The 25,496-nt window shown below is 45.3% G+C and overlaps 1 protein-coding gene across 3 annotated transcripts; it reads left to right on the top strand.

Annotated features, from left to right (window-relative positions):
* Window positions 1-47: 47 nt before the first annotated feature.
* On the top strand, window positions 48-23,225 carry CENPT (centromere protein T). 3 transcript variants are annotated; one of them, XM_083852052.1, is made up of 14 exons: window positions 48-259; window positions 352-478; window positions 1,580-1,673; window positions 5,289-5,422; window positions 6,808-6,838; window positions 8,021-8,160; window positions 8,632-9,060; window positions 10,636-10,833; window positions 13,418-13,561; window positions 14,299-14,508; window positions 17,376-17,472; window positions 19,662-19,826; window positions 20,653-20,757; window positions 22,502-22,903. In XM_083852052.1, exons 1-14 carry the CDS (start codon window positions 191-193, stop codon window positions 22,647-22,649), a joined length of 2,091 nt encoding a protein of 696 aa, XP_083708178.1. In that variant the 5' UTR covers window positions 48-190; the 3' UTR covers window positions 22,650-22,903. The 3 variants fall into 3 exon arrangements, with proteins under 3 accessions (XP_083708178.1, XP_083708180.1, XP_083708179.1); XM_083852053.1 differs by lacking the exon at window positions 10,636-10,833 and having other exon boundaries at window positions 53-259; window positions 22,502-23,225; XM_083852054.1 differs by lacking the exons at window positions 10,636-10,833; window positions 13,418-13,561.
* The last annotated feature ends 2,271 nt before the right edge of the window (window positions 23,226-25,496 follow it).

A 25,496-nucleotide genomic window follows, 5' to 3' on the forward strand; every position in this document is an offset into this window, starting at 1 on the left:
CGCCCCACACTGCGCTGCGCCCCGGGACTACGGCTCCCAGGGTGCTCCGCGCCGGCGGCGGGGCCGCCCCGCCCCGCCCCGCCCCCGCCTCCCGTGAGGCGCCGCGCGCTCGCGAGAGGTGGCCCGGCGGGAGGCGGGAGCGGCCGTTGGCGTTGCCGTTTCCGGTGCCGTTACCGGGCGCGGCTCCGCCATGGACGGCGTCAGGGCGCGGCGCGAGGCCAGGCGCAGCGGGAGGCGCAGCCTCGGGGACCGGCTTCGGGTAAGGCAGCGGGGCCAGCCCCGCACGGGCGCGGTAGGGCCGGGGGTCGGGTCTTGGCAGGGCTCTGAGCAGCCCCCGGTGTGTGCCCTCAGGGCGGGCCCGGCCCCGGGAAGGACAACGCCGCCGCCAGAAGGGCCCCGCCGAGGCAGCGGCTGGCCGCCTTCCCCGACCTGGACAGCGACACGCCGCGGGCCCTGCTCCGGAGGGTCATCCGGAACCGTGAGTAGTGCCGGGGGGGGGAACCGGGCGGGGAGCGCGGCGCGTAACGGCTGCGCGGCCCGATCGGCGCCCGCTGCTGCGCGGAACGGGAAGTCGGAGCGGTGCCGGGCCCGTTCGTGCCGGAGAGGAGCGGTCGCCCTACGGGCTGCTGAGCGGGGCTGCGCGTTACGGCCCTGCCTCGAGCGCCGGGTCCCGCACCGGTGGCAGCGCGTTTTGGGAAGGTCTCGTCCCTCAGCGTTCTGCTCCCGAGGGACACACGCAGGCCTGGTGCCATCTTTTCGCCGTGAGGCGGTGCGTGAGCCGCAGAGGTGCTCGCTGCCTCAAACCTCAGCCCCGCTGCTGCAGGTGGGACTCTGATGCTGCCGTATGCCATCGTATGTGCCAGCCTTCCTAGGAGCAGAACCCAAATAGCTTTCACTAGTTCTTTGTTTTAACCTGTTAATAAACTTAGTTTAAAGAGCATAGTGCATATTTAATGCTTTGCTGCTGTCCTGTTTCCAGCTAGGATAGAGTTAATTTTCCTCCTAGTAGCTGGTAGGGTGCTATGTTTTGGATTAGGATGAGAAGAGCGCTGGTAACACCCTGATGTTTTAATTGTTGCAGAGCAGTGCTTACACCAAGCCAAGGACTTTTCAGCTTCTCGCTCTGTCCTGCCAGCGGGCAGGCTGGGGGTGCAGCAGGAGCTGGGAGGGGACAGACCCAGGACAGCTGACCCAAACTGGCCAAAGGGGTATTCCACACCATATGGCACCATGCTGAACAATATATGGGGGTGGCTGGCCGGGGTGAGGGGGCCGGCTGCTCGGGGGTAGGCTGGGCATCGGTCAGCGGGTGGTGAGCAATTGCATTACGCATCTCTTGTTTTGTACACGGTAGTAGTAGTGGTAGTATTATCATTATTATTGTTATTCTGTCTTAATAAACTATCTCAACCCATAGGCTTCGCTTTCCTGTTTCTCTCCCCCATCCCAGAGAGGGAGGTGGGAGGGTGAGTGAACGGCTGTGTGGTGCTGAGCTGCCGGCCGGGTTAAACCACAACAGCTGCTTTTTGACATTCTTGCTAGATTGAGTTGTGGAAACAATGTTTTGATTTGTTCGCAGAACCACAAGTCTCACCTCTAGCACCTCAGATAGCTGAACACAAAGAAACAGAAGATGCTCAATCACAGCCCCCATCCCGGAGAACTTCCAGCATGTAAGTAACTTTTTTTTTTTTTTTTACACTACCAAGCATAGCTGCAGTTCCTACAGCAATGGGATTGGGGAGCAGGATTTCTTCTGTTTCAACAATCAAAATTGCATTCTCTTATTCAGGATTTTCAGAAATAGCCTCTCCTGCTCTGAAGGTAGCAAAGGAATCACTGGGCTTGAGGAACAAACCAGTAAATACTATGGGTTTGTACTTAGTCCCCCTTTTTAAATGCAGACTCTTAATAGCATTTTCCAGTAGAAGTGCTGGGTGCAATAGGATTCCCGATGGAAGTCTGCTCCTCTTAGTTATCTGTAACAGATACCAAAATAGAAGTTCTTAGATGTTTGCAAGGTCACAGGCTATGTGCTGATAATGCTGGGGAGTAATGTGTGGGAATGAGTGGCTGCCACGTGTACTATTCAGAAAACAGGCTGCTGTTGCTTTTTACAGTGTTAATGCTTCTTGACTGTTCCTGTGCTGGGCTGCTAAGGGTTACTTCATCTCCTGTAGGGTGGTTTGGAGGTGAAGTTTGCCTGAGGCTCAGCTGCCTTTGTTCATGTTTAGCTTCCTGTAATATGCTGAGCTAATAGGCCTGACCGTTCCACTTTGTTAAATACAAGAAGTTCGTGGTGGTAGATCTTAATGTGCTCTAGCCACTTTGGACAAACTTCCAACTTTTTTAGTGGCTCTAGCCACTTTGTCCCAACTTTTTGCTTACTAGAAAGTAGAACAGCCTGTTGTAGACAATTTGATTTCCTTTGCTTTGCCTTTATAACTAAACTTTGTGTTGACAATAATCAACTTTAAATAAGTCCTGTAAAAATATGAAGCAGACTTCTATCTTTCTGCTCTTTTAATAGAGGAAGTCTGAGTTTTCTGTAAGTGTGGTAGCTTGATTTTCTTTTTTTTTTTTTAAGTCAAAAAGAGAAGCAATATTATTTCAGCTCCTTCTAGGTTTTTGCCTGTTATAGTTTCTGCACATCTTCGAAGTGCTTCTCATCAGCCTGTCTGAAAGGAAGATATCGGGTGACTGTATCTTTGCAACTTTTATATTCCATATATGAGCTGGTTGTTGCAATTACGTAAGTGTAGAGATTTTTTTGTTGTTTTTAATCCTTCTTCACACCATTGCCTTAGTTGATGTGAACTTTCTTGAATTTGCAAGCACAGCTTTTACCAGTTGTATATCATTTTCCAGGACAGATGTGAAAAACTAGCAATCTCTTCTTCCCTACTGCTTTGTGTTTGTTCCCCTGTCACAAGCCAGCTAATTCTAATGCTTAGGCTTACATTTTGCTCACAATAAGTAATGAAAGTCAGCTGCATTTCTTACAGATAGAGAATGTATTTTTTAAGGGGAAAGGCTTCTAAACGTCAATAGGAAAGTGTAAGTCACGTTCTATATTCTTTGAGCGTTCATAAGCCTGTGGGGCCAGATGAGATTCACCCAAGGGTGCTGCTGAAGGAGCTGTGGAAACGCTTGCCCTGCCACTTTCAATAACCTACAGGGAGGTCCCGGGTGAGTGGAGGTTGGCCAGTGTGACTGCAGTCTACAAGAAGGGCGGGAAGGAGGCTGCAGGGCATTACAGGCCTGTCAGGCTGAGCTTGGCACCAAGGCAGGTTATGGAGCGGATCACCATGAGTGCCATCACAAGGCACATACGGCACAAGCAAGTGATCAGAAGCAGCCAGTGTGGGCTTATGAAGGGCAGGTCCTGCCTGAATAACCTGGTCTCCTTCTATGACGGGAAGCCCCGCTTAGCTGATGAGGGCACAGTTGTGGATGTTGTTTACCTGGATTTTAGTCAAGTATTTGCCACCATCTCCCACAGTATTCTCCTGGAGAAGCCGGCGGCTCAGGGCTCAGACAGGCGTACGGCTCACTGGCTGCAGAACTGGCCCGAAGGCTCCCAGGGAACGGGGTTCAACCCAGCCGGCGGCTGGTCACCACTGGTGTTCCCCATAGCTCAGTCTTGGGACCAGTTTTGTTCCACAATTTTAGCAGTGTCCAGGAGGAAGGGAACGGAGTGCACCCTCACTAAGTTCACAGGTGACACCAAGGTAGGTGGCACTGTCAAACTCCTTGAGGGCAGGAAGGCTCTGGCAGAGGGATCCGGACAGGCTGGGTCGATGGGCCGAGTCCAACCTCAAGACATCCAACAAGGGCAAGTGCCGGGTGCTGCGCGTGGGTCCCAACAACCCCGTGCAGCAGTACAGGCCCAGGGAGCAGTGGCTGGGAAGTTGCCCAGCAGAAAAGGGTCTGGGGGTGCTGGTCAAGAGCCGGCTGAACATGAGGCAGCAACGTGTCAGGTGGCCAAGAAGGCCAACGGCATCCTGGCCTGCATCAGCAACGTGTGGCCGGCAGGACACGGGGTTGTCCCTTGTCTGCAGCTCTCCCCTGAGGAGACCGCACCTCAAATGTTGTGTTCAGCTGTGGGCCTCTCACTCGCAGAAGGACCTTGAGCTGCTTGAGCATGTGCAGCGAAGGGCAATGAAACTGGTGAAGGGACTGGAAAACAAGAGTTGTGAGGAGCCACTGAGGGAACTGGGGTGGTTTAATCTGGAGAAGAGGAGGCTGAGGGGAGACCTCGAGGCTCTCTGCAACTCCCTGGAAGGAGGTTGCAGCGAGGAGGGCTTCGGTCTCTTTTCTGAGGTACAAGTGACAGGACATGAGGGAATGGTCTCAGGTTGTGCCAGGGAAGGTTTAGATTGGACATTAGGAAGAATTTCTTCACAGAGAGGGCAGTCAAGGATTGGAACGGGCTTCACAGGGAAGTGGTGGATTTCCCATCCCAGGAGGTATTTAAAATACATGGGGTTGTGGCACTAAGGATCACGGTTTAGTGATGGGACGTGGATCGGTCAGGTTGACAGTTGGTGGTGTTGATCTTGGAGGCCTTTTCCAACCTAGAGGATTCTATGATTCTGTGATCATCACCTCACTGATTTTGCTATATCAAAGATATGTTTGTCACAGCAGAGGATGCAGAATTCTGCTGCTTCTGAAATGTACATTCTTGGCTGCAGGAGGAACACTGCTCTGTAGTTCTGCAGGACGCCATGTGAAAGGCTGGCAGCAGTTCACCGACAACCTTCATGTGGGGGATTCTTGGAACTCCCCAGTAAAGGGGGAAAACAAGGCAGCTCTGAAAATTTCCGATCCCCATCCTGTGCCTGACTGGGATATTATGCATCTATTCCATGCACCAATGTGTTTGTGATGCGTAATGTTTTGTGATTATGGCTTTTTTGTTTACACTGTCAGGTTTGACAAATTTAATTGCTGCTGTGTGCTGTCAGCAGAAGAGAACTAGAAACTATGGAGTTTGTTGGGAGCCAATCTTCCCCTTTAGCTCAAAGTTTCTCAGCCCTGTCATTCTGAATGTAAACTTCAGTTTTGATTTCCTTGCTTTGTGAAATTTGATTTAGTAGGAGGGAATGAGATGTTTCTGCCTTTGCTGAGATAGTCTGACTAGATCCTTATTTCTGCTGCAACAAGGACAAATAATTTCCATTTGCTTTTTTAGCAGCTTTACAGGGAATTTACCCTGTAAAGTACCCTTTCTAGGGTACCTAAATGGTTACGTCCTTTGTTAAAAGCTTGGTTTATGTTGGTAGGGGGGAACTGCAACTGCCAGACCTTGTTCCTGAGGATACATCTATCGCTACGTTCCGTATGACTAGGAGTAGAAAGAAACTCAGCATTTCTGAATTTGAGAGAGCAGCAGACAAGCGACTTCCACAGAACCAAGGTAAGGCCACAGTATGAAATCGTCTTGCTTTGTGCTGCATTTGCTGTCAGTTGATCTTCATCTGCTGCAGTTTAGCTCTTAGTAAATTCTCAGTTGAGTGGTTGGATGTTTGGAAGCTAGACTGCAGTCTAGGGGATAGCAGAGAAGGCAACACAGTTCTTTTTTTGCTAAGTCATCGGCTCTTCTCTAGTTGTATGGGACTTCTTGATCATTTTTCCACCTTGGTGCTCTTTGAGTTTTGAAGCATCTCCAAAGGAAGAAGTCACTGTCTCCCCCCGCCCCCCAGAGTTCCAGAAAATTGAAAAATAGAAGATACTACATAGGTTTTGTTGCATTTTTGTCAGATAAGTTACTCAGTCAATGTCTGAGGAAAAAGTGTCTTGGAATTTTATAAAAATAAATATTTTATATTGGAGTAAGTTTTCCCTTAATATAAAGTTTGTAAATATGGTGAATATCACTTTCATTTTAGTTGCAGTTTAACAGAGACAGAAAAGGAAAACGCGTCACCCAAGTTCACACATTCCGTTGCCAGTTGCAACTGGAATAGAATGGAAGGGTGAGATTTGGCTCCAATTTACAGACCCCTAAGTCTGTGTGTCTGCATGTACACTGGGTAACTGAAGTGCTCTTAAACTTTAAGTGAGATCTAGTCAGTGGAGTGTGGAGAATGATTGAGCCCAGCCCAGAGTAGACACCTACGTTTGATTGTGTTTGTCTATAATGGGAACACAGACACCTATGCTTGGATGTTTTAATCTGGAGCCGAATCCCACGCTGACTCACCTGTGCTCAAAAAGTTGACTCGTCTTTCTTTAGCCTGATACCTGCTCTGAGACATGTTTGTATTGGTAAGGAATGGGGCAGTTCTGTGAAAAGCAGAGGCGATGTGCTCTGGTATTTACTGGTATGAGCAAGACCACTGCTGTCCAGGTCTGCTTTTGTACTTTTGGGACTTTGGGGGTTGAACATGTTTGAGCTACAGTTTCACTGACAATCTGGAGTAGCTAGCTATATTTCTGAAGTTTCCAGATGCTTTAATGATGGAAGATAAAGGGTTGCTGAAGAGTTGTGATTGGGGCCCTAGCATCTTGCTATTAATGTGGTAAGATTAATATTACTGAGTACGAGGGCATGTGCCGGGCTAAATTGCCTTTGTTTTATCACCCTTTTAGAAACTGCTTACTAGAATTTTAATGAGTAATTCAGGAATGCAGACAAGAAATTGTAAAGTGAGCCTATTGTCTCATTCTGTTCTCATCGAAATGTAGCTTTTTGAGAATTATGTCATAACTGTTTCTAGGAAGAGGATCTGTTGTGTTATTTCTGTAGAGCATTGTGTAGAGAGTAATTTCTCAAATAATGCGTTACCAACTTTGTTTTAGCCCATTCAACGCTGGACAGCACTTTGGCTCGGTGAGTTTAAAACAAAATGTCTTAACTTCTGGCTGTCCTAACTACAGCTGCCTTGATTTGTCACCTCTGTAGCTGTGAACGACACGATAGATAACTGGGTTTGTAATAAAGAGCTGTGTTAGTATCCCACGCTGGTAATGAAACTTGGAGGAGGTACACGACTTGCCCTGTGCTTTTCCGAAACTGTGGCTCTGTACTGCTTGCCCAGGTTGGCCTAGCCTGTATTGCTGCTGTTGCTCCTGCCTTCCTATGAATGTCGCCTTTCCTCTTTTTACTGACTAGGATCATGCCTTTTTTTCCTTCTATTCCTCATGTTTCTAACAGTAAGTCAGTGCATAATATACCTTAAAATGGTATCTCGACCTGTTAGTCGACTTACCATGTCAGTTGCATCAGTGCAGTCTTTAGTCCAAATTCCCTGGACTTTAAAAGGCTTGTTGGCAAGTCAAGAATTTCTTCTCCTCTGTTGCACTTGTACTATGCTAACAATCCCAGCCATGGTTAGCAAATTTTCATGCTTCTCCCTGCAGCCTTTGGTCGTGGTCCCATGCAAGGTGTTTCATAAGGCTGCACGCTGTACTTGCTGTCTTTTAATCCTCTGTATCCTGAACCCTCTTTTTGATTGGGCTGCCTAGGAAGAGGGACAAGAAATAGTTGGCCAATCAGTTTAAGGTACAAAATGCGTACATTCGGATGTGTTTTCCCATGCTTTTTATGCTGTTATCTTAGTTCCCGTATCAAAAATGTGTTATTAGTGGTAGTTTGCTGTGAGGACTGATACTCAGCAGCTTTTTAGACTTGCACTCAATTCTTCTATCTCCCTGCTCTTATCTAGAGGACATCTTTACTCTTAAACATGTTTGCCTTTTTAATTATTTAATTGTTAAAGATTCCTGAGCCTTTTGTCAGATATGTTGTTGCAGTCCACTCTAGGTAGGAGGCTGTAAAACCAGTCTGTTTCCCGATTTCTGTAATAGGTATTCTGATGTTAGATGATATAATGAGATTGGAATATTTGCTTAAAGTAGGCTGGCATGTAATCTCCAGGGCCTTGGGGGGAAATTCTTCCTAGCTAAGGGGTTTGTGAAATGTCTCACTGTTAGTGGCCTTATGTCTGTAATCTGAGCGCAAAAGGGGAGCGTGCAGGTTTTGAAAACGATTTCTGCCTTCCCCTTTTTACAGGTCTCTTCACATGTCACTTGGTTCCGTGCTTGCACCAGACACTGTTGAAAAGAGAGGCTTATTCCGGAGGCCAAAGAATCGCAAAGCTATTGACATTGCAGCTTTTGAAGGTGGAGTGGAACAGAACATGCAGAGAAAAGGTTTCTTTTGTGTTATTTCTGTTATGGGAGGGAGGGCCTTATATATGGTGACTTCTAGAAGCGGTTACTGCAGTGTGATCTGTATTTTAGGATTTAAAGGCTGTTAACATATTCACGGAAATCCATTGTAATTTGGGAGGCAAGATTTAGAACAAGGTTCTGCACCCGTAGCTTCTTCGATTCTATGCACTTCTAATATGTGCTCCACTAAGCGTGGTAATACCACCACACAAATTGTTTCCTGTGTGGGCTTGTGTTCGTGACTGTGGGTACTGGGGAGATACTGGGGAGATGGTTTGTTAGAGGAAGTTATCATCACTCTTCAGTGGCCCTATAGTTTCTGTTGAGGATGAATGAAAATCTGTTAAGTAATTCAGGTTTTGAATTATGCAAGTCCTGGTACTAAAAGTGTGTCCCTATGATCTTGAACAGTTTTTCACATTAAAACTTGCTTTAAAACTTTCTAAACAGCACAGAACTATCTTGTGGACTTGCAAACAGCATCCATGATTGAAGCAGCCACGCTGACAAGCGATGCAGAAATCATGCTGAATAACACAGAGCTTTTCGTTCAGCCTCAGTCTGGTGAACAGAACCAAAAGGAACTTCCTGCTCTTGAACCACAGCTGTCAGAATCAGAAACCCCAGTGCAGAGAAGCAAGATTTCTAATGCAATGCAGGAGGAAGGAAAGCTTGTAGGCCGGGTATCCAGTGTGGGCACGGAAGAGGGAAGGACCCGAAGATATTCCGAGGAAGAACTAATAAATGATCGTGAACATGTTGACAGCATGACTCATGTACCTCAGAAAACATCTGCGAACCAGGGAGAAGATGAGCAAGGTCATTCCCAGCAGAGTGAGCCAATGGAACAGCTTTCTGATTCAGAAGAGGTGGCTGGCAGTGAGTACTATGCGTTACGACCTGGGGGTAGCAGGTATTATCTGAAATCGCAGAATCACAGCGTGGTTGAGGCTGGCGGGGACCTCTGGAGGCCATCTGGTGCCAACCCTGCTCCAGCAGAGCCACCCAGAGCAAGTTGCCCAGTGACCAGGTGGCTGTTGAACCTCTCCAAGGAGGGAGACTCCACAGCCTCTCTGGACAACGCGTGCCAGTGCTTGGTTCCCTTCACGGCACAGAAGTGTTTGCTGACATTTAGAAGGAACCTCCTGTACTCCGCTTTGTGCCCACTGCCTCTTGCCCTGGCACTGGGCGCCATTGAAAATAGCCTGGCTCTGTCCTCCCTGCTCCCCCCTTCAGGTATTTACAGACGTTGATGAGATCTCCCCAAACCTCCTCTTCTCCAGGCTGAGCAGTCCCAGCTCTCTCAGCCTTTCCTCATAGGAGAGGTGCGCTGTTCCCTTAATTGCCCTTTGCTGAGCTGTCTTCTGACTGTGTAAATGGGAGCACATTTTCCTTGTTCTGCATAGGGCAGACCCCGAGGTGTGGTTGAAACCATTACATTTTTTTTCTTTTTTCTTTTTTTTATGATCCTTTGTCAAAAGGGCCACTGAAGGGATGAAAGACACGGACTCCTGATGGCTCTTGAACAGAAAGCCTTTGTTGCAATTTTTCTCCACTACATATACTTTCCCCGTAATCCCATGCCCTGTCCACATGCCCGAATCTGTCACAGAATTGGTTAGTGACCCTCAGACACGCGCCTCGAGCCAGCCAGCAACTGGCCACTGCCCAAAGCTCATCTTTAACACTATAGCCAAGTTAATTTATCTCGATCTTGCTCAAGTTTTTGTTTCTACCGCTTGTTTCCTCATTATCTCTAATTCAGGGACGTGTGAAACAGCGCAAAGCCACCTGCGAATTCCTTTCCCACAGGCCACATAAACAGCATTTAAAGAATGGTTGGTGTACTTGGTATTGCTTGAGCCAGGAGTGGAGATCTTGCCATGGGAAGCTTAGGAATTAATTAATTAATACCTGGTGTCCTGGTGGACTATTGCACCGTACTTTTCTTCTGGAGGGTTGCCTGTGGCAAGCTTGGTGGGAAAAGTTGTTTTGAAAGAACAAGGGAAGAAATGAACAGAAAAAGGTGAATTGCTCTGAAGAGTCCAGTTGTAGGAACTTTTAGGACAAATGGATAGATAACACAAAGGAAAGTGTGGAGAATGTGGAACAGGGGACTGGATTGAAGGAGAGGAAAAGGAGGGAGAATGAGAGCATGTCTCAAAGATGCCGGAGTTCGTAAGCCATTAATGTCAAAAGTTAATGATTACATATTTCTCTTGTTTTACCAAAGGTAGCTAATGTCATCTTTCTCCTCAGTATGATCTGAAAATATATCTGCAAGGGCTTTTCCAGCTGATTCCTAAGAGACAGTGCAAACTCTCGAAACTGTTTTGAGGAAAGCAAGAGCAGTTTCTTGTGTGTATTCCTCCCTCTGCGTGGTTGTTTTCTTATTTACCAGAAATGAAAGTTTAAGAAAATACTAGGGGCAGCATTAATGCTCTCAATTTCTAGCTGTTAATAGGTGGAGCTCCTCTTTGCCATCCAGACGTTCAAGTAGATCCCCAGTCATTCTAAAGCCTAGGAGATCTTTCAGCATGTCTTTGAGAGAAGTTGTGTCCCGTATAATTGAAGAACTAGATGTAAGCGATAAAGAAGAAGAGATGGCTAATGCAGTGAATGAAGTAGAACAGGAAGAGATTTCCAGAGAGGGTAAGAGTTGCTTCCAGTGTTGCAAAGTAATGGAATACTTCAGTCTGATTAGAGACAAGTGGTTTTCGGTGACTTGGAGAGTGAAATAAGACTCTATTATGCAGTAGATCCTAGAGATAATTTAATTCAAATCATATCAGAGACACTGAGCATTTCAAAACAAGCTTTCTAAAAGCAGGTTGTGTCTCACTCATCTGCTCCTTTGTCAGTATTTGCTTTGTTCACAGTGACTGCAAATGGAATAAATTTTTGTGTTCTTTTGTAGTTCCATGGTACTGCTCATCTTCCTGTAGGCAGAGAGGAAGGGTTATTAGCTTTTTCTTGGCAATGGATACGCCCAGCTAATCACTTTTTGCATGTCCACATTTAATGTTTGCTATGTTTATTTAAGCTGTGTTGGCCTTTACTTTCCTCCAGTACCTACCGGCATGTTTTTCTCTTCAGGGGCTTCAAGGTTGCCCTGCCTTAAGGAACAGTGGTTGTCACAAAGATGTTGGGCCTTATACTGACCTTTTTGTTCCTGGAAGAGAGCGAATTGTAGAATCATAGAATGGTTTGGGTTGGAAGGGACCTTAAAGATCATCTAACCCCAAACCCCCTGCCATGGGCTGGGATGCCACCCACTAGATCAGGTTGGCCAAGGCCCCATCCAACCTGGCCTTGAGCACTTCCAGGGATGGGGCATCCACAAATCATGCAAGTTGCTTGGTTTCACAAGCACGTTCTCTGTTTTCTTTGAGATCCTTCTGCCATAGAAAAAGTCAGTAAAAACTCGGCACCCATGCTGAGGTTCATTAAGGCAGCAGTTACTCTGCATTTCTAAAATAATGGTTGCATGAAATTGGCAGTCTATAGTCTTCCTTGATTCTTTTGTCCTTTTATAGTTTTACTTGGGTGCATCTCTGAAGCGTGAAGTTTCAATGCGATGTGACTCTTGAGATTGATGAAAGTCACCTCAGAATTGTTAAAGTTCTGTGAACGGCAGCTTAAAGGTTTGTGTGTGGTCAGAAAAGTAAATAACATAAAAATGATGAAAGGAAGAGATGACAAAGTAGTAGGCATCACTGTGTCACTATGGAAACAGTTGTCATGCTCTCCTTTTGAACACCATGTGCAGTTCTAACCTCTACATTTCAAAACAGCTTTAACAGAACTAGAGAAGGAGCAGAGAAAAACAGTTGCCATTAACGATAACGATAATTGTATGGAGCAGTTTCTATACATTGAATGACAAAATATAAGGACTTCTCCGCCTGGAAAAGAGACAATCGCTCTGGGAGTGAAATAGAAGAAGTTTAAAAGGAAAACCCTTGAGCAAGCGTGGAGGAGATGATTCAACAGACAAATTGAAACAAATAGCTCCATGATCAGTCAGTGCAGAAACTAGAGAAGAGCAAAGAGCACTGACAGCTGGCAGGTTATACCAAACTGAAGGAGGTATTGCTACTAGCCACAGCTGATGAAGTCAGTAAAAACTAGACTTGAATATATCAATAGCAACTGGTACTCCCCTGTTACAGCGCTGTATCCCTGCAGTAGTCTGGTCGCGTAGGAGTGAGTATCACTGCCTGTCTGCCTCAGGCAGTCTTAATGTTCAGTTGAGCTTCTGCATTTTCCCCACAAAGCTAGTTAACTTTAGGCAAGATTTTCCCCTACACTGCTATAGGGAGCCTAATATTCTGGTAAATAAGATTGCTGTTAGTGAGTTTTGCCCCACCTTTGGCCGCGTTTCCTTGTCCTTTTCACCAGGGCTCGGGGCTCCCAAGGTCTTGGCACTTGTACTTTTGAGCATGAAACCTACCAGTCACTAGACAGGATGGTAAAAATCCACTTTTATGGCTTCTGGCTCTACCCTTGAGGTTATCTGAGCTTTCTAAATCCTTCAGCGAGTGTCACTGCTACGAGAATTCCTAGTAAGATTTTTCTAAGTAATCACTTGTGTGTATTTCTGTTGGAATTGAGCTACGGGGTAATAGATGTGGAACGATAGTTTAAGTATGTAGGGTAAAGGAGTACTTCAGTAGCTAAGGTTTTTAAGGACATGCAAGTCATGTGTCCTTTTATTTCTCTTCATCCTGCCTTCTAGAGGATTGTCAAGGATGGTCAAAACACTGTTAAGTGCTCTCTTCTCTGTAGTGCGATGTATCTCTTCCAACATAGTTTATTCAGAAAAACTGGGCATGTGGTTAGCCACCTATACCCAGGAGTTGAAAATGGGAAGGAGAATGCGGGCACAAACACTAGGTATTGCTAGATTTAAAGGGAAAAAAAATCTTTCACATAATCACCAAAAGAGAGTACACAGAGAGGGTAGATCTTGAGGAGCTCTGGTTACAGTTAAGTAAATTTCCTTCATCGGAATCTAGTGTGTACCCTAAATAGGTGGCGAGCTCAGGAAAAGTTGTGCATTGTAAGTTTTTGGAAGGGGACTGCATCTGCCTCCCTTTTTTATACCGTATGGTTATCGATGAGTTTACTTATCAAGTAAATTGTAGTGATTTTAGTGAATAAATTTTAGTGAACCACCAGCATTCAGTTTATTTTTTTTGGTAGGTGAGACTGATGATGGTATTTCCTATTTTAGCTACGGAACATCATACAAATGCTGGATATTCTGAACATTTAGAGAAGAAACTGACAAAAAAAGCAGAATCACAGATAATTGTGACTCCAGAAGAAGGGGGAGTAGCGGAAGGCAGTGTTAAACACCAAGACTCTCCCAAGGCTGGTGAGAACAATCAAATTACCTCTAAAGCTGCATTATTGGCATCAGTGTTAGGACAAAGACTTGTTAACTCTCTGTATTCTGCAGTCTGGGCTAAATGCTGGAAAAATATCCAACTAATTTTGACATTTCAACTGAAAGACTGTGTTACTGCTCAAGTCAAAATTTTATTGGGAATGGTGTTTAGAAATACATAGTTGCAAAAAGCTTCTTTAATTATAATTTCCTCGTGGGAGTTTGAGTCAAGGAAAGATTGGTAAAACTTAGAGCCCCTCTGAATGTGTTGGCAAATCAAGATCTCCCAAGTTACTTTTCCTATATTACAAGGGTCTTCTGTCTTCAGCATGCTGCCCAAAGGCTTTGGTCCTGCTTATCCTGAGGGGAGATCCATCTTTCCTTATGCTACAGCTGCTATGCTGTTCCTTTTATTAAAAGAAGCTGACTTAGAAGGAGCTCAGATAACAACTTCGTTCAAGTCTCCTGGGCTTCTCTACACTACCAAGTGCTATTTTTTTTACATGATCTCTGCTCACCTAGATGTAGCAAAGAGAAAAGTCAAGGATTTATCAGTGGTTATCTTACCTAGCTTAATATATTGGCATTCTAATCTTTGAAGGTAGAAATATAATAGGTGGCAACTTGTCAGGAATGGGAAGATGGGTTTCGTTTTTATGAGTGCCCTGAAATTTTGGATGTGATACTTGTTACAGTGATGCTTTCTTTCTGTTTTGAAAATCCAGAACCAGAGATGGCCACAAGTGTTAGAGCCAGAAGCTTGAGCAGGCATTCTCATGCTTTTTCCTCCTTTGAAAAATCTGGGACAAAGCCATTAAAAGAAGCTGTTAAGCAAGCAGATGAGCTAGAAGACAGAGCTGCCATGGGAGAACTGGATGGTTCCGAAGAAGAATCTACTGAGGATGAAGCTGAAACAGAAGGCCAGGAGAGTAAAGGTAGGAAAACTTTTGCAGCAGTAGCAGAAGGCAACTAAGATTTTTTTTTTCCTCTGATATCTGCCAACAGGTTGAAGGAATAATAACATGATCAACTGTTTAGTCCATCGGATAGTCCAGGGGAAGCTGTTGGCTGGTATTCGAGGGCCAGAGGGAAGTGCAGATTGTTACTGGCTTGTTGGGTGCTCTGTTGGTAATCATGTACTTCTGAGGTAATGGTAGTGGAAACGTACACAATGTACAAGAATGAGTGCAGAATGGTCTCATACAGTGACAGAGAGAGATCTTTATCCTTCACTTCCTATCACTTTATCCTTCCTTCCTGACTCCTATCTTCATGCTGCACTAAAAACTTCTTAGCATTGAACTGCTGTTTTCAGAGCCGTTTATGGTACTGTGGATTTGAAAGCTAATTTAGAACCCCATTCTGTTTGTGTAGTTACATATTTCCTTTCCAGTTAACCAGAAGAGTAGACTGATTTTTCCACAAAGCTGAGAGGAATTGTGTTTCCTAAAAGTTCTTTAGACACTGTACCAGTCTGCTTCGTTGCCTCAGGAGTGTTTGTGCTATTTAGGACGTGTAGTTCAATTAAGGCCACATCTGAGAATGCTCAGAATGTGTCGGTGGCTTGGGATTGGTCTTAGTCTTACAAAGTATAATATACCCTGAAATGAAAAATTTAACTAAGGGCATCCTAAAAGAATCCCGTTGCCAGGATTTGAGGCATTGTGGGGAAATTCAGCTGTAATAAGAACATGACAATTGATCTGGTACACTTGTGCACAAGGAAAGCTGTGAGTGTTCTTAGCGTGTCTACAGCAGTGTGAATATGTGTCTGTAACCCATCTGTATAAGGAGATGAAATGATCTTGCTGAAGAGAACCTTGTGATGCTGATAGGATGGAACAGTAAGAGTAGCATCTTCCAAGTCTCATTGGAGGAGAGGAAGAAAAACGGGGAAAAAAAATGAGAAATTATTCACTCTTGTCATAAAATTTGCTTCAGAAGCCTCAGCGTAACTAGTCTTTTCCCCTACATATTGCTCTATGTCCCTCCAGCACGTGGAAATATTTCTTCAGAAGAAGCTAATGTGAGGAACCGTAACAACTCCCCCAGCCCTGCTTCCTGTGAGAGACTCCTGGCCTCTGAGTTGTAGGGTTTAACTCGCACGGGTAGCCAAGACCTCTGGTAGTTGGACTTATCTTCTGTAATGGGACTGGTGCTCTAGTTCCTAGAAAGGGTTTCAAAGCTGAAACCATTATCAAATATGTTGGTTTCTTGGGGTATACTCAGCTTGCAAGGGAAATGGGAAGGTAAGAAGTCTTCCATGACCACTCCTCTTCTAGACAGGAAGCTGCTCAGTATTTCAGTTCTGTTAACATTGTCTTCTTTCTTGCCCTCATTTGTCACAAAAGAAGTGAAGGAGTTCAAGAGTGAATTGAGAGGATGAAGATTAGACTTGGAGGAAACTGGTATGGATGGTTCACAGCCAAAGAAAAGGCGAGGTTTGACTTCTTGTGGTTGGGATCTACTGCAGGACCCTGATCAAAGGGGAGCCTGTGGATGGGGCCTTCTTGCTTCAACTACAAGAAGCATCACGCTCGCACGCTCTCATCCTCATGGGGGATTTCAACCACACGGATGTCGCTGGAAAAGCTGCACAGCAGGCTGTGAGCAGTGCAGGAGGCTCCTGGAGCATGTCAAAGGATAACTTCATGGTCCAGGTATTAGATGAACCAACCAGAGAAGAAGTGTTGCTGCACCTGGTGCTCGGCAGTGCAGAGGAACTCATTAAAGAGATTAAGACTGGAGGCAGTCTGGTCTGCAGAGACTCACGTCCTGGTTGAGTTTGTGATCTCGAGGAATACGGGCTTGGTGAAGAACAAAGTCAGGGCCCTGAACTTCTGAAGAGCAAAATTGAACTGATGTAATCTCCCTGGACTTCTGTAAGGCCTTTGACACAGTCCCAGATGACATCCCTATCTCCAAATAGGATTTGATGGGTGCTTCATTCAGTGGATAAGGAGTTGGCTTGAAGGCTGTACCCAGAGAGTGGTGTGGTCAATGGCTCCTAGTCCAAATGGAGACCGGTGATGAGTGGTGTCCCTCAGGGGTCTGTCCTAGGACTGGTACTGTTTAATAGCTTTATCAATGACATAGACAGTGGGACTGAGTGCATCCTCAGCAAGTTTGCAGATGACACCAAGCTGAGGGGTGCAGTTGCTACAATAGAAGGAAGGGATGCCATCCAAAGGGACCTGGACAAGCTTGAGAATTGGGGCCACGTGAACCTCATGAGGTTCAACAAGTCCAAGTGCAAGGTGCAGTACCTGGGCTGGCGCAATCCCAGACACGAGGACAGAGAAGATCTCATTGAGAGCAGTGTGACTATGGGAGATGCTTATAGACCCTTGTAATGTGATTTTCTTGCTCTGCTCATCCTTGTGTTCAGGGGAATTTGATGCTGATTTAAGAAAATGACAGTGAGGTAGTTTTCAGACTTTGAAATTTTCTCTGGGAAAAGAGGCTGCAGCTTCTCGGCAGATTAAGTCGATCTAGTCCCTGCTGCGGGTCCCTACTGTGCTTTTTTACACCCTGCCCAGCCTACTGGTCCAGCCCAACCTGGTGGGCAGGAGGTGGCATGAGGGAAGCCACCAAAGGAGATGGAGTGGATGGAACTGCAGCAGCCAGCAGTCGCACTGGTTTAGGGTACCATGGAGCCACAGCCTGGGTGTGGGCTGTGGCACCGGAGCAGATGTGGAAAGCTGGCTAGGCTTCTGTCTGCTGCTGCAGTGGTGCTTGCTGCAGGAACACTGAAAATAGATATCAGTTCCTCAAGTAACTGTTACTTCTTTTTTCTCCTTAGAGGGTTCCATGAAGACACCCATGTTTGTCCGTGCCGCAGCCTACAGTCCACTTCCCTTGCTGTCAACTCCACGTCCTGAAAAACCTGCTGCTCAGGAGTAAGTATAAGCAACCTTCAGCAGTGGCCCAGTAGAAGCATATCTGGGGGTGCAAGTAGCAGGAGAGAGCCCAAAGATCTGCATTCCTGACAACTGTTCTACATGGAGAACCCAGCTTTGTTGGTTGTTTTGTCCTTCATCAGCTGTAGCAGGGACTAAGCAGTCCTGAATTCTTTAGTTCATCCATGGCTTTAGTGATTGGATAAAGAATTCTATCAGGTAAATGTGAGTGCTCTCCTGGAGCAGATCTCAAAGCTTTCCAACGAATGGATAATTTAATGCTTCTTTGAGCTGGATACCAGAACCTTTTTCTAGCAGTTCTTTGACTGCTAGGCTAGCTTGGAGCACTAGACAGTAGGAGGCGCAGGCTAGCCCCTACAGTAGGGGATGCAGAAGCCCTTGCAGGAGAGGGAGAATTACAGATTACATTACAATGATCACATTATATGACATATTTGACTTTTGAAACCTAAAGCTGTATGTACCTGCCATGTGGTAAGTATAAAATGAAGTTTGCTTTGAGGCAGAAAGTGAACCTGTTGCCTTCATTACTCTAAAATAGTTAGAACTTTGCCAGCCTTTTAGCTGAGGGAGCTGGGGATGTTCAACCTGGAGAAGAGAAGGCTCTGGAGAAACCTTGTTGTGGCCTTTCAGTGCTTAAAGGGAGTTTATAAATAAGATGGAGAGCAGCTCTTTGCTCAATCCGATAATGACAGCATGAGGGGGAATAGTTTTAAACTAAAAGACGGGAGATTTCGATTAGAGATTAGGAGGAAATTCTTCACTCAGAGGGTGGTGAGGCACTGGCACAGGTTGCCCAGAGAAGCTGTGGATGCCCCATCCCTGGAGGTGTTCAAGACCAGGTTAGACAAGGCCCTGAGCAACCTGATCTAGTGGGTGGCATCCCTGCCTGTGGCAGGGGGGTTGGAACTGGGTGGTCTTGAAGGTGCTTTCCAATCCAAGCTGTTCTGCAGTTCTATGATACCGAGTTTGTTTGCACGTTATGTACTGAAGTCTGGCTTCAGGTTGGTGTGTTTGCTTCCCAGGGCATCACTACATAGGTTAAATGCCTGAGGAATATTCTAGGATATGAAGTGGAGTGATGACTATGTGAGAGCCTTGGTTAAGGCACTCTGCTATAAAATAATCTATTTTTACTGGTACACTTCTACTGTGATCAATTGTACAGATTAGGGCCATAGGACTTTTCATTTAGAAGCATTAAAATCTTCTACAGTCAATAATAATCAATTGTGCCCCGTTCCTTGGAACCAAACGTTTGTGCATTCCAATTCACAAATGGGCAAACTGAGGCACAGGAAAGATGACTTAGATCATGACTTTTGTTATTGCTAGATGTACTTCATCACTGGGGCTGATCTCTTCCGCCTGTCTCTAGGGTTCTGTCAGAAAAACATGTTAGTAGGCTGGAGAGAGAATCAAATGATGCATGCATTGTGTGGGTGGGTTTTCTGTGCGTTAGTCTGAGACTCAAGGTCTTTTCAGTTGTTTCTCACTTGCCTACTGAATGAAAGCGGGGATTTTACTTTCCCTTTCTTATTACAATTTTTCCTTTTTAGACTGGAAAACAGCAGAAGTTTCATTTGGGACTTGGTCAGAAAACAGTTGCATAAGGGGAAAAAAATACAGAAAAGGCTAAACAAAATGTTTGGATTAGTGTAAAAGTTGTGCACTTCCCATTTTGTGGAAGGAAACTATCGAAGGAAGAGCTTCTGTTGAGTCTTGTCAACCAACAAGAATTGAGTATGCCCTGCAGACCAGAATCTCCCTTCTGCATCCATAGGCCACTTCTATGTCTGCATCAAACTTTGTGTTGTCCCGGAGAGTGAAAAATACAGGGAGCTGTAGCGCTGTTGCATTTATGTATTGGACAGAACTGTAGCTCGCTGGCTATTTGTTATGATAGCACGCTAATCTCGGGAAAACTTGAACCTGAATTGCTTCTCCCAAGGCTGTAATGTCATGTGAACTGTTTGCAAAGGCTGTGCTTTGTGGGTGGGAGGGTTTTGAGGGTGTGGGAGGGAGAAAGAATTAAGAGCTTGTGGTAGGTCTTTTAACCCTTTCAAATTCAACATAAGGTTTGCCCCAACTCAGCTCGGTGTTCTCTGCCTGTACCCAGTGCCCTGTGTTTGTTCATCTGATGTGTGGATTTTCAATTTCCATCAAAGGTCTCCCCTGCAGCCACGGCGGGCTAAGCCTGTTCCAAAGAGCTCAGGAACGTCACGAAAGAAAAAGCGTGAGCCTGCACTAGCAAGCAGTTACATAAAGCAGATATTTAGGCATTATGCGAAAATGCCAGTGGCCAGAGATGCCTACAAAATTGTTGAAAAATGGTAAGCAGCAGCAAACTCTTCTTCCTACTACTCTTCTTGGTCCTCTTTTCCTTCCTTTTCTCTCCTTAAATAACAAACTCATCCAGAGACATGATGATAAGTTGACAGCCCTCCCTCAACCCTTTGCTACTCAGCTGGTGGGAAATCCACAGGGGGTGTGATTAAATCGAGGACAGAAATGTGCTAGGTGCTTTTGGCTGCTGTGTGGGTATCAGTGAACAGTGCTGCCTTCTAGGAGCTTCTAGCATGTGTCCCAAACTGGTACAAACTGCACAATTCACAGTCTTCTCTACCTAACAGCACACTAATATCATTAGCGGTCTCAGTGAGCCGGATGGCTCAGGATAATGGTCGTTGTGTCAGGCTGGGCAACGTGAAGCTGTTCCAGCTGTGCAGTATTACATCTGCAGCCAGGGTTTCTCAGCTTTTTGAATCCACGGACCATGTTACCTTCCTGAGTATAATCTGGGGATTGTTCCAGCGCTGTCACTGTAAGAACCTAACAGTGTCATCTTTAACGTTGATTTGCCAGTTGTGTTTACTCCTGTTCTTGCATGTGGGAGTTCTGGGCAAGGTTCTGGTTGTCAAATACGTAGCTGTTTCACAGCTACCTTGCCATCTTCAGTTACCAGTGGTCCAGAAAGCCCAGGCTGAGAAGCCATACTTCATTCCCTGGGCTGGAGTGGTTCTTCTCCCCCCGTTTTCCCCTGGCAGGCTGTGACCTGCACAGTGAGCTGCTGCAGTTTAACTTGCCCTACAGAAGTGAGCGGCTGGTGTTTGTACCCTCCTCAGCCTGGTTTTATTTCTGTCCTCAATTCTCTTTCAGTTGTGAGAAATACTTCAAGCAGCTAAGCGATGATCTGGAAGCTTACGCCCACCATGCAGGGAGGAAGACAGTGGAGATAGCTGACCTGGAACTCCTTATGAGAAGGTAAAGGAGGAATGTCATTAAGCCATACTGGTGTTCTGTGGTGACAGAAGTAAGCCCAGTAAGACTGTCATTGCCTGGCTGTGCTAGCAGTATTTCTACAGTAAGCGCGGTGTCCTGTAGTTTGCATGATGCAGCTTGGCGTTTTGTGCCAGAAAGGGCATTTATGGACTTGGGATTTTATATTCCAAGCTGAAGGGGGTGGGGGGCAGGAGAAAATAGGGGTTGGAAGTGCAGGAGTCTGAGAAACAGGTAGAAAGAGGAAGGGGATGTGTGCTAGGATCAAGCAGTTATGGCTGGGAAGTGCGTGGTATAGGTAGAAAAAGCAGGAGAGTAACAACAGTTAAGTGAGAGGCTGGGCTGCACTGCACTCTTTGCATCCCTGAGGGATTGCTTTGCTAAAGCACTTGCAACTGAAATCATGAGCATTTGCACATGCCCTGCTGTTTGACTTGCTCCTCCGAACAAAATCCCACTCGTTCTGTGTCTGCAGAATCTAATAGTTAGGCTTCAAACCGATAGTTCCTCATCAGAGCAGGAAAAGGGCCCTTCGGCCTGGCTTCTAACACTGGGGTTTCCCTTCTTATTGCCACTTCAGGACCCCCGGAGGGGTGGAGTGGCCAGCAGCCTGCATGGGTTGTTCTCAGAACCTCTTCGCTGCGGCTCTTCCCGTGGGCTCCCTCAGCTCCCCCGTCTCATGACTGGACTTTGTCTTGTGACCAAACCATGAGGGATTTGTTCTTTTGGGGAGCTCTCTGTAAAACTCTCAGGCCTGAATCAGTTCACACTCCTCATTTAAAGTCATCTAAGTTGGTAGTCCTAGTCTCCACTGGAAGAATTTCTTTCAGATGCTACTTCGAAGTCGTTTGAGGGATTTTGTAGGGTGTACATGAATAAAGACAATGGTTCTGCCTGGGTTTGTGTAGCTGGAGCTGGTGCTGCTGCTTAAGAGTAATCATCTGTTGCTGTCCAAATCTAGAGATTTTATTTTCACGCTTGACAGGTGTTTGTTGAAATCAGTATGAACAGGCTGAGAGGAGTGATGAGTTAGTTGGCCAGGTTTGAGGATTCTGTTCTCTTGTTATTCTGCCTTTCTCATTTTTTTGTCTTTCTGCTGCATCATTAAGAGATCAGAATTGTTGCCAGTTCATGAATAAGAATAGTATTTCTGTTCCTTCCAGAAAGAAAGCGTGGATAAAGGCTGCTTTTTTTTTCTTTCTGTGAAACTAGGAGATACTGATTTTTTTGGGAGGGGGCAGTCAGCTAAACGGTGCACTAGAAAACTACGCAATTTGAATATGCCAACCACCTCTGAATTGTGAATAGCATATAAAAAATCTGCTGGATAATGGGATATTTGCTTCTGTTGCATCATTCCGTGCATGTCCTTAAATAGTAAAATTTATCACGTGCCATGTGGATTGTGGATTTAAAAAGTAATGAACTGCTATAGATCCGTGTGCTGACTTTCACTGTGGAAAACACATACCTCTGTGGGAAGCTGCTCTGCAGTGACTCTTCTGGTCCGCTTCATATGTAAACAAGTCTGGTATTGGCACCGTATGCAGGACCTAACACAGCACCTGAGATGGCTGTGTGCAAGTATATAGTTCTTCTGTCACAAGCCTGTGCATTTCAGATATTAAATGTGAAAATGTCAATGCAAGAAAACCTTAAAAACTTTCTTCTGACATTGAGTGGAAACACTAACAATTCTGTTTCTTCTCTGCTTTCTTTTTGAACAAAGGCAAGGGCTGGTGACAGACAAGATGCCGTTGCATGTGCTGATAGAGCGTTACCTCCCTCTGGAGTATAGGAAGCTACTGATTCCGGTTGCTGTGAGTGGAAATAAAGTGATCCCCAGCAAATCAGCGTGCCTCTCTGGCAGGTGGTGAGCCCTGTGGGTGGGAACACAACCTGCTCGAAGAACATAGCTTTAGGTTGTTCCATCTAACTGCTCAACGTGATGGTTTTCCACAAGGAACTACTGGGGCAATAAACAGTTGACATTGTCTTGAACTTACTGACATCGTGCTGTGGCTATCATGCCAGCCCACTGGATCTCACCAATTATTATTACAAGTAATTTGACTATCCTTTAGTTTTATATCTTATGTTTGAGTACTAAATAAAGAAAACGTGGTATGTATTCTGCGTGATACAAATGTTACTTATGCCAGTGAGATGAGAGCTTACCTCATGTCTGCTGTGTTGTCACTACGTTCCTAATAGACGCTTACTTGTATTGGTGCTCTTCATGCTAACTAGTTGTTTGTTCAAACGAGAAGCTATGGACTGCCTTATGAAAAGATGATGATCCTTTTTACAGTTGTGTGTATATATATATATTTACAACAGGGGCTTTCAAACTTAGGATCTTATCTCACTTTGTAAGTCTAGCCTGTGTCAAGAATAGCTCATAGTTCATCTATGAAAACAGCTGCTTACTGATGAAAATTGAAATGGGAAAACATACTATATACATATACATAAAATCTCATGGGGAATTAGCAAGCAATAATTTAAGACCATTTCAGAGGTAACGTTTTCTGGTTCACATGTGGTAGATGAAGAACTGGGAGAGAGCGCAGGGGAGTTGGAGCGGATCTTTAAGGTCCCTTCCAACCCAGAGGATTCTGTGATAAACCCAATATACACAACTAAGTCAAGGTTTTGGTAGTGGGGGTGCTGCAGGGGTGGCCTCTGTGTAGAGGTCAGGAGTTGCCCTGTGTTAGAGCCAGTTCCATCCAGCTCCAAAATAGACTGAATAGAGTGAATTTGAGCCTTGGAAGAAGAAGAGAGTAGGGGTAAGGTGTTTTTAGTTTTGTCTGTTTCTCACTGTCCTTCTATTTTAATCAGCAATAAATTAATTTAATCTTCCCCAAGCAAAGTCTGTTTTGCCCATGATGGCAATTGCTAAATGATCTCCCTGTCGTTATCTTTGCCCAGCTCATGTCCTGTTGAAGAAGAGTGAGAAAGCAGCTGGGTGGCTGTCAGCCAGCTATGGCTCAGCCAACACACTGTGTATTTGGGCACTTGTTTGTTTCAAACACATGCTCAGAGCTGAAGGCTGCGCTTCTGCAGGTGTTTTCTGATGCCAGCCCTGGTGCTGTCCTCAAACTGCATGTCGCTTGCAGCAAGGAATTCTTCCAGCAGTCGAAAATAATCAGTCACCTCTCTTCTCTAAGAGTTAGCTCAGTGTTGTGATGCTGTAGTCGCTGGAACCCTGCTGGAATGGTGGCACTCCAACCCTCAAGGTTTAAACTGAATTTATGTACGGAAACGCATCTGGGAAGTCACTGCTCTGGTCCCAGGCATGGTGGAGGGAGGCAGTGCCAGAGCCTGGTGTGTGAAGCAGGGCCGAGCTCTCTGAGCTGCAGTTTGCGCTCAGCCTGTTGGTGTGCTCTCTCATGTCATCATCCAAAGCAGCAAGATCCAAGCAGTGGCTTTATTAAATAACTAACAAGTGCAAATGTATCTCTGCGTGTTTGACGCGCCCGTGTGGTTTGTGCTGTTTTACTCGCAGGGTGAGCCAATGCCACCTAGCTTTCCACCAGTGCTTTTGTACAGTTCGTTGATTGCTACACAGAGCAGCTGATCAGTGCTGCTCCGTAGTGAATGTTGCCAAACATGTAGGAAGACAATAGAAATAAAATCCTTGCATATGATTTTACTGCTTATAGTGAACCTAAACCACAGCAGGAATGAGGTCAGCCACATCAGAGGATTTTTAAGGTGCAAAGAATGATGGCTTTCTAAAAACAATTCACAAGCTGGGAAAGAATGACCCTTGTTGTGCATACAACTTTCAGAGGAATGAACATCATTTTTCCTGTTTTACATGCTAATATGCCTTACGTTTATTTAGCTAGTCTGCAATTCCCAAGGTAAGACACTTAAAGTGTTTGTTTATTTTCAGAGAGAAAAAAATAATAGTTTTTCCCCTTAATTATTAGCTGCTCTGTCTTGGACTTGGAAACTCGAGCTTGTAAATAGTTTAATTTGACTTAAAAACTTGAGTCTTTAAATTGATTAATTTTTAGTTGTCTGTGAGGAAGGGATGACTCAAGGCTGCTGCTTTGCAGTATCCTTAAGTCAGACGGAGTGGGGCTGAGCACAGTCAGCACTGCCAGCTGGGGTCAGTCAAACATCGTGCCAGTGGCTCTTTCCAATACACTGAATATGTCTGGACTGAAGAAGTGGAGTAACAGCCTTTGCGTCTTTTTTTTCCCCGCTTCCCTTGCATTGTAGAAATGTTCTAGAACTACTGGGAACTGTTTTCCCTCTTTATAGATCCATGAGGAAGCCTTGCTTCCTGAAAAGTGCAGTGTAGCTTCCCAGGTGTCTGAAATTGGAGATCCAAATGGTACAGTTAATAGGACTCCTGGAAATCCAACCCAGCTCTTGGCAGCAACGTTTGCAAGTTTGACAAACTTTGCACAACGCTAAAGGAAATGAAGGCCAATTATAGTTCAAGTCTTTTTTTGGCAGGCAGTACTGACACAAAGGTCAGTCATTTTCAAGTTTTGTTTTTTTTAAAGCAATTCTATTAATATAGCAAAGATGGGGATTTTTTTCAATAGTCACAAGGAAACAGTTTGTCTTAACTGACATATTACAAAATTAGTACCTTTTAAAATTAATTTTCTGCCATTATGTGACTTTTTTAGTGTGTGCTTGGGGCTTGGCATGCCAGAGTTTGAAAATTTTCATCTGAAATATTAATGAAGTTTCCAGCTTCT

The sequence above is a fragment of the Anser anser genome (genome assembly GCF_964211835.1).
Source record: "Anser anser genome assembly, chromosome: 11".
In the NCBI taxonomy this organism is placed as follows: Eukaryota; Metazoa; Chordata; class Aves; order Anseriformes; family Anatidae; genus Anser; species Anser anser.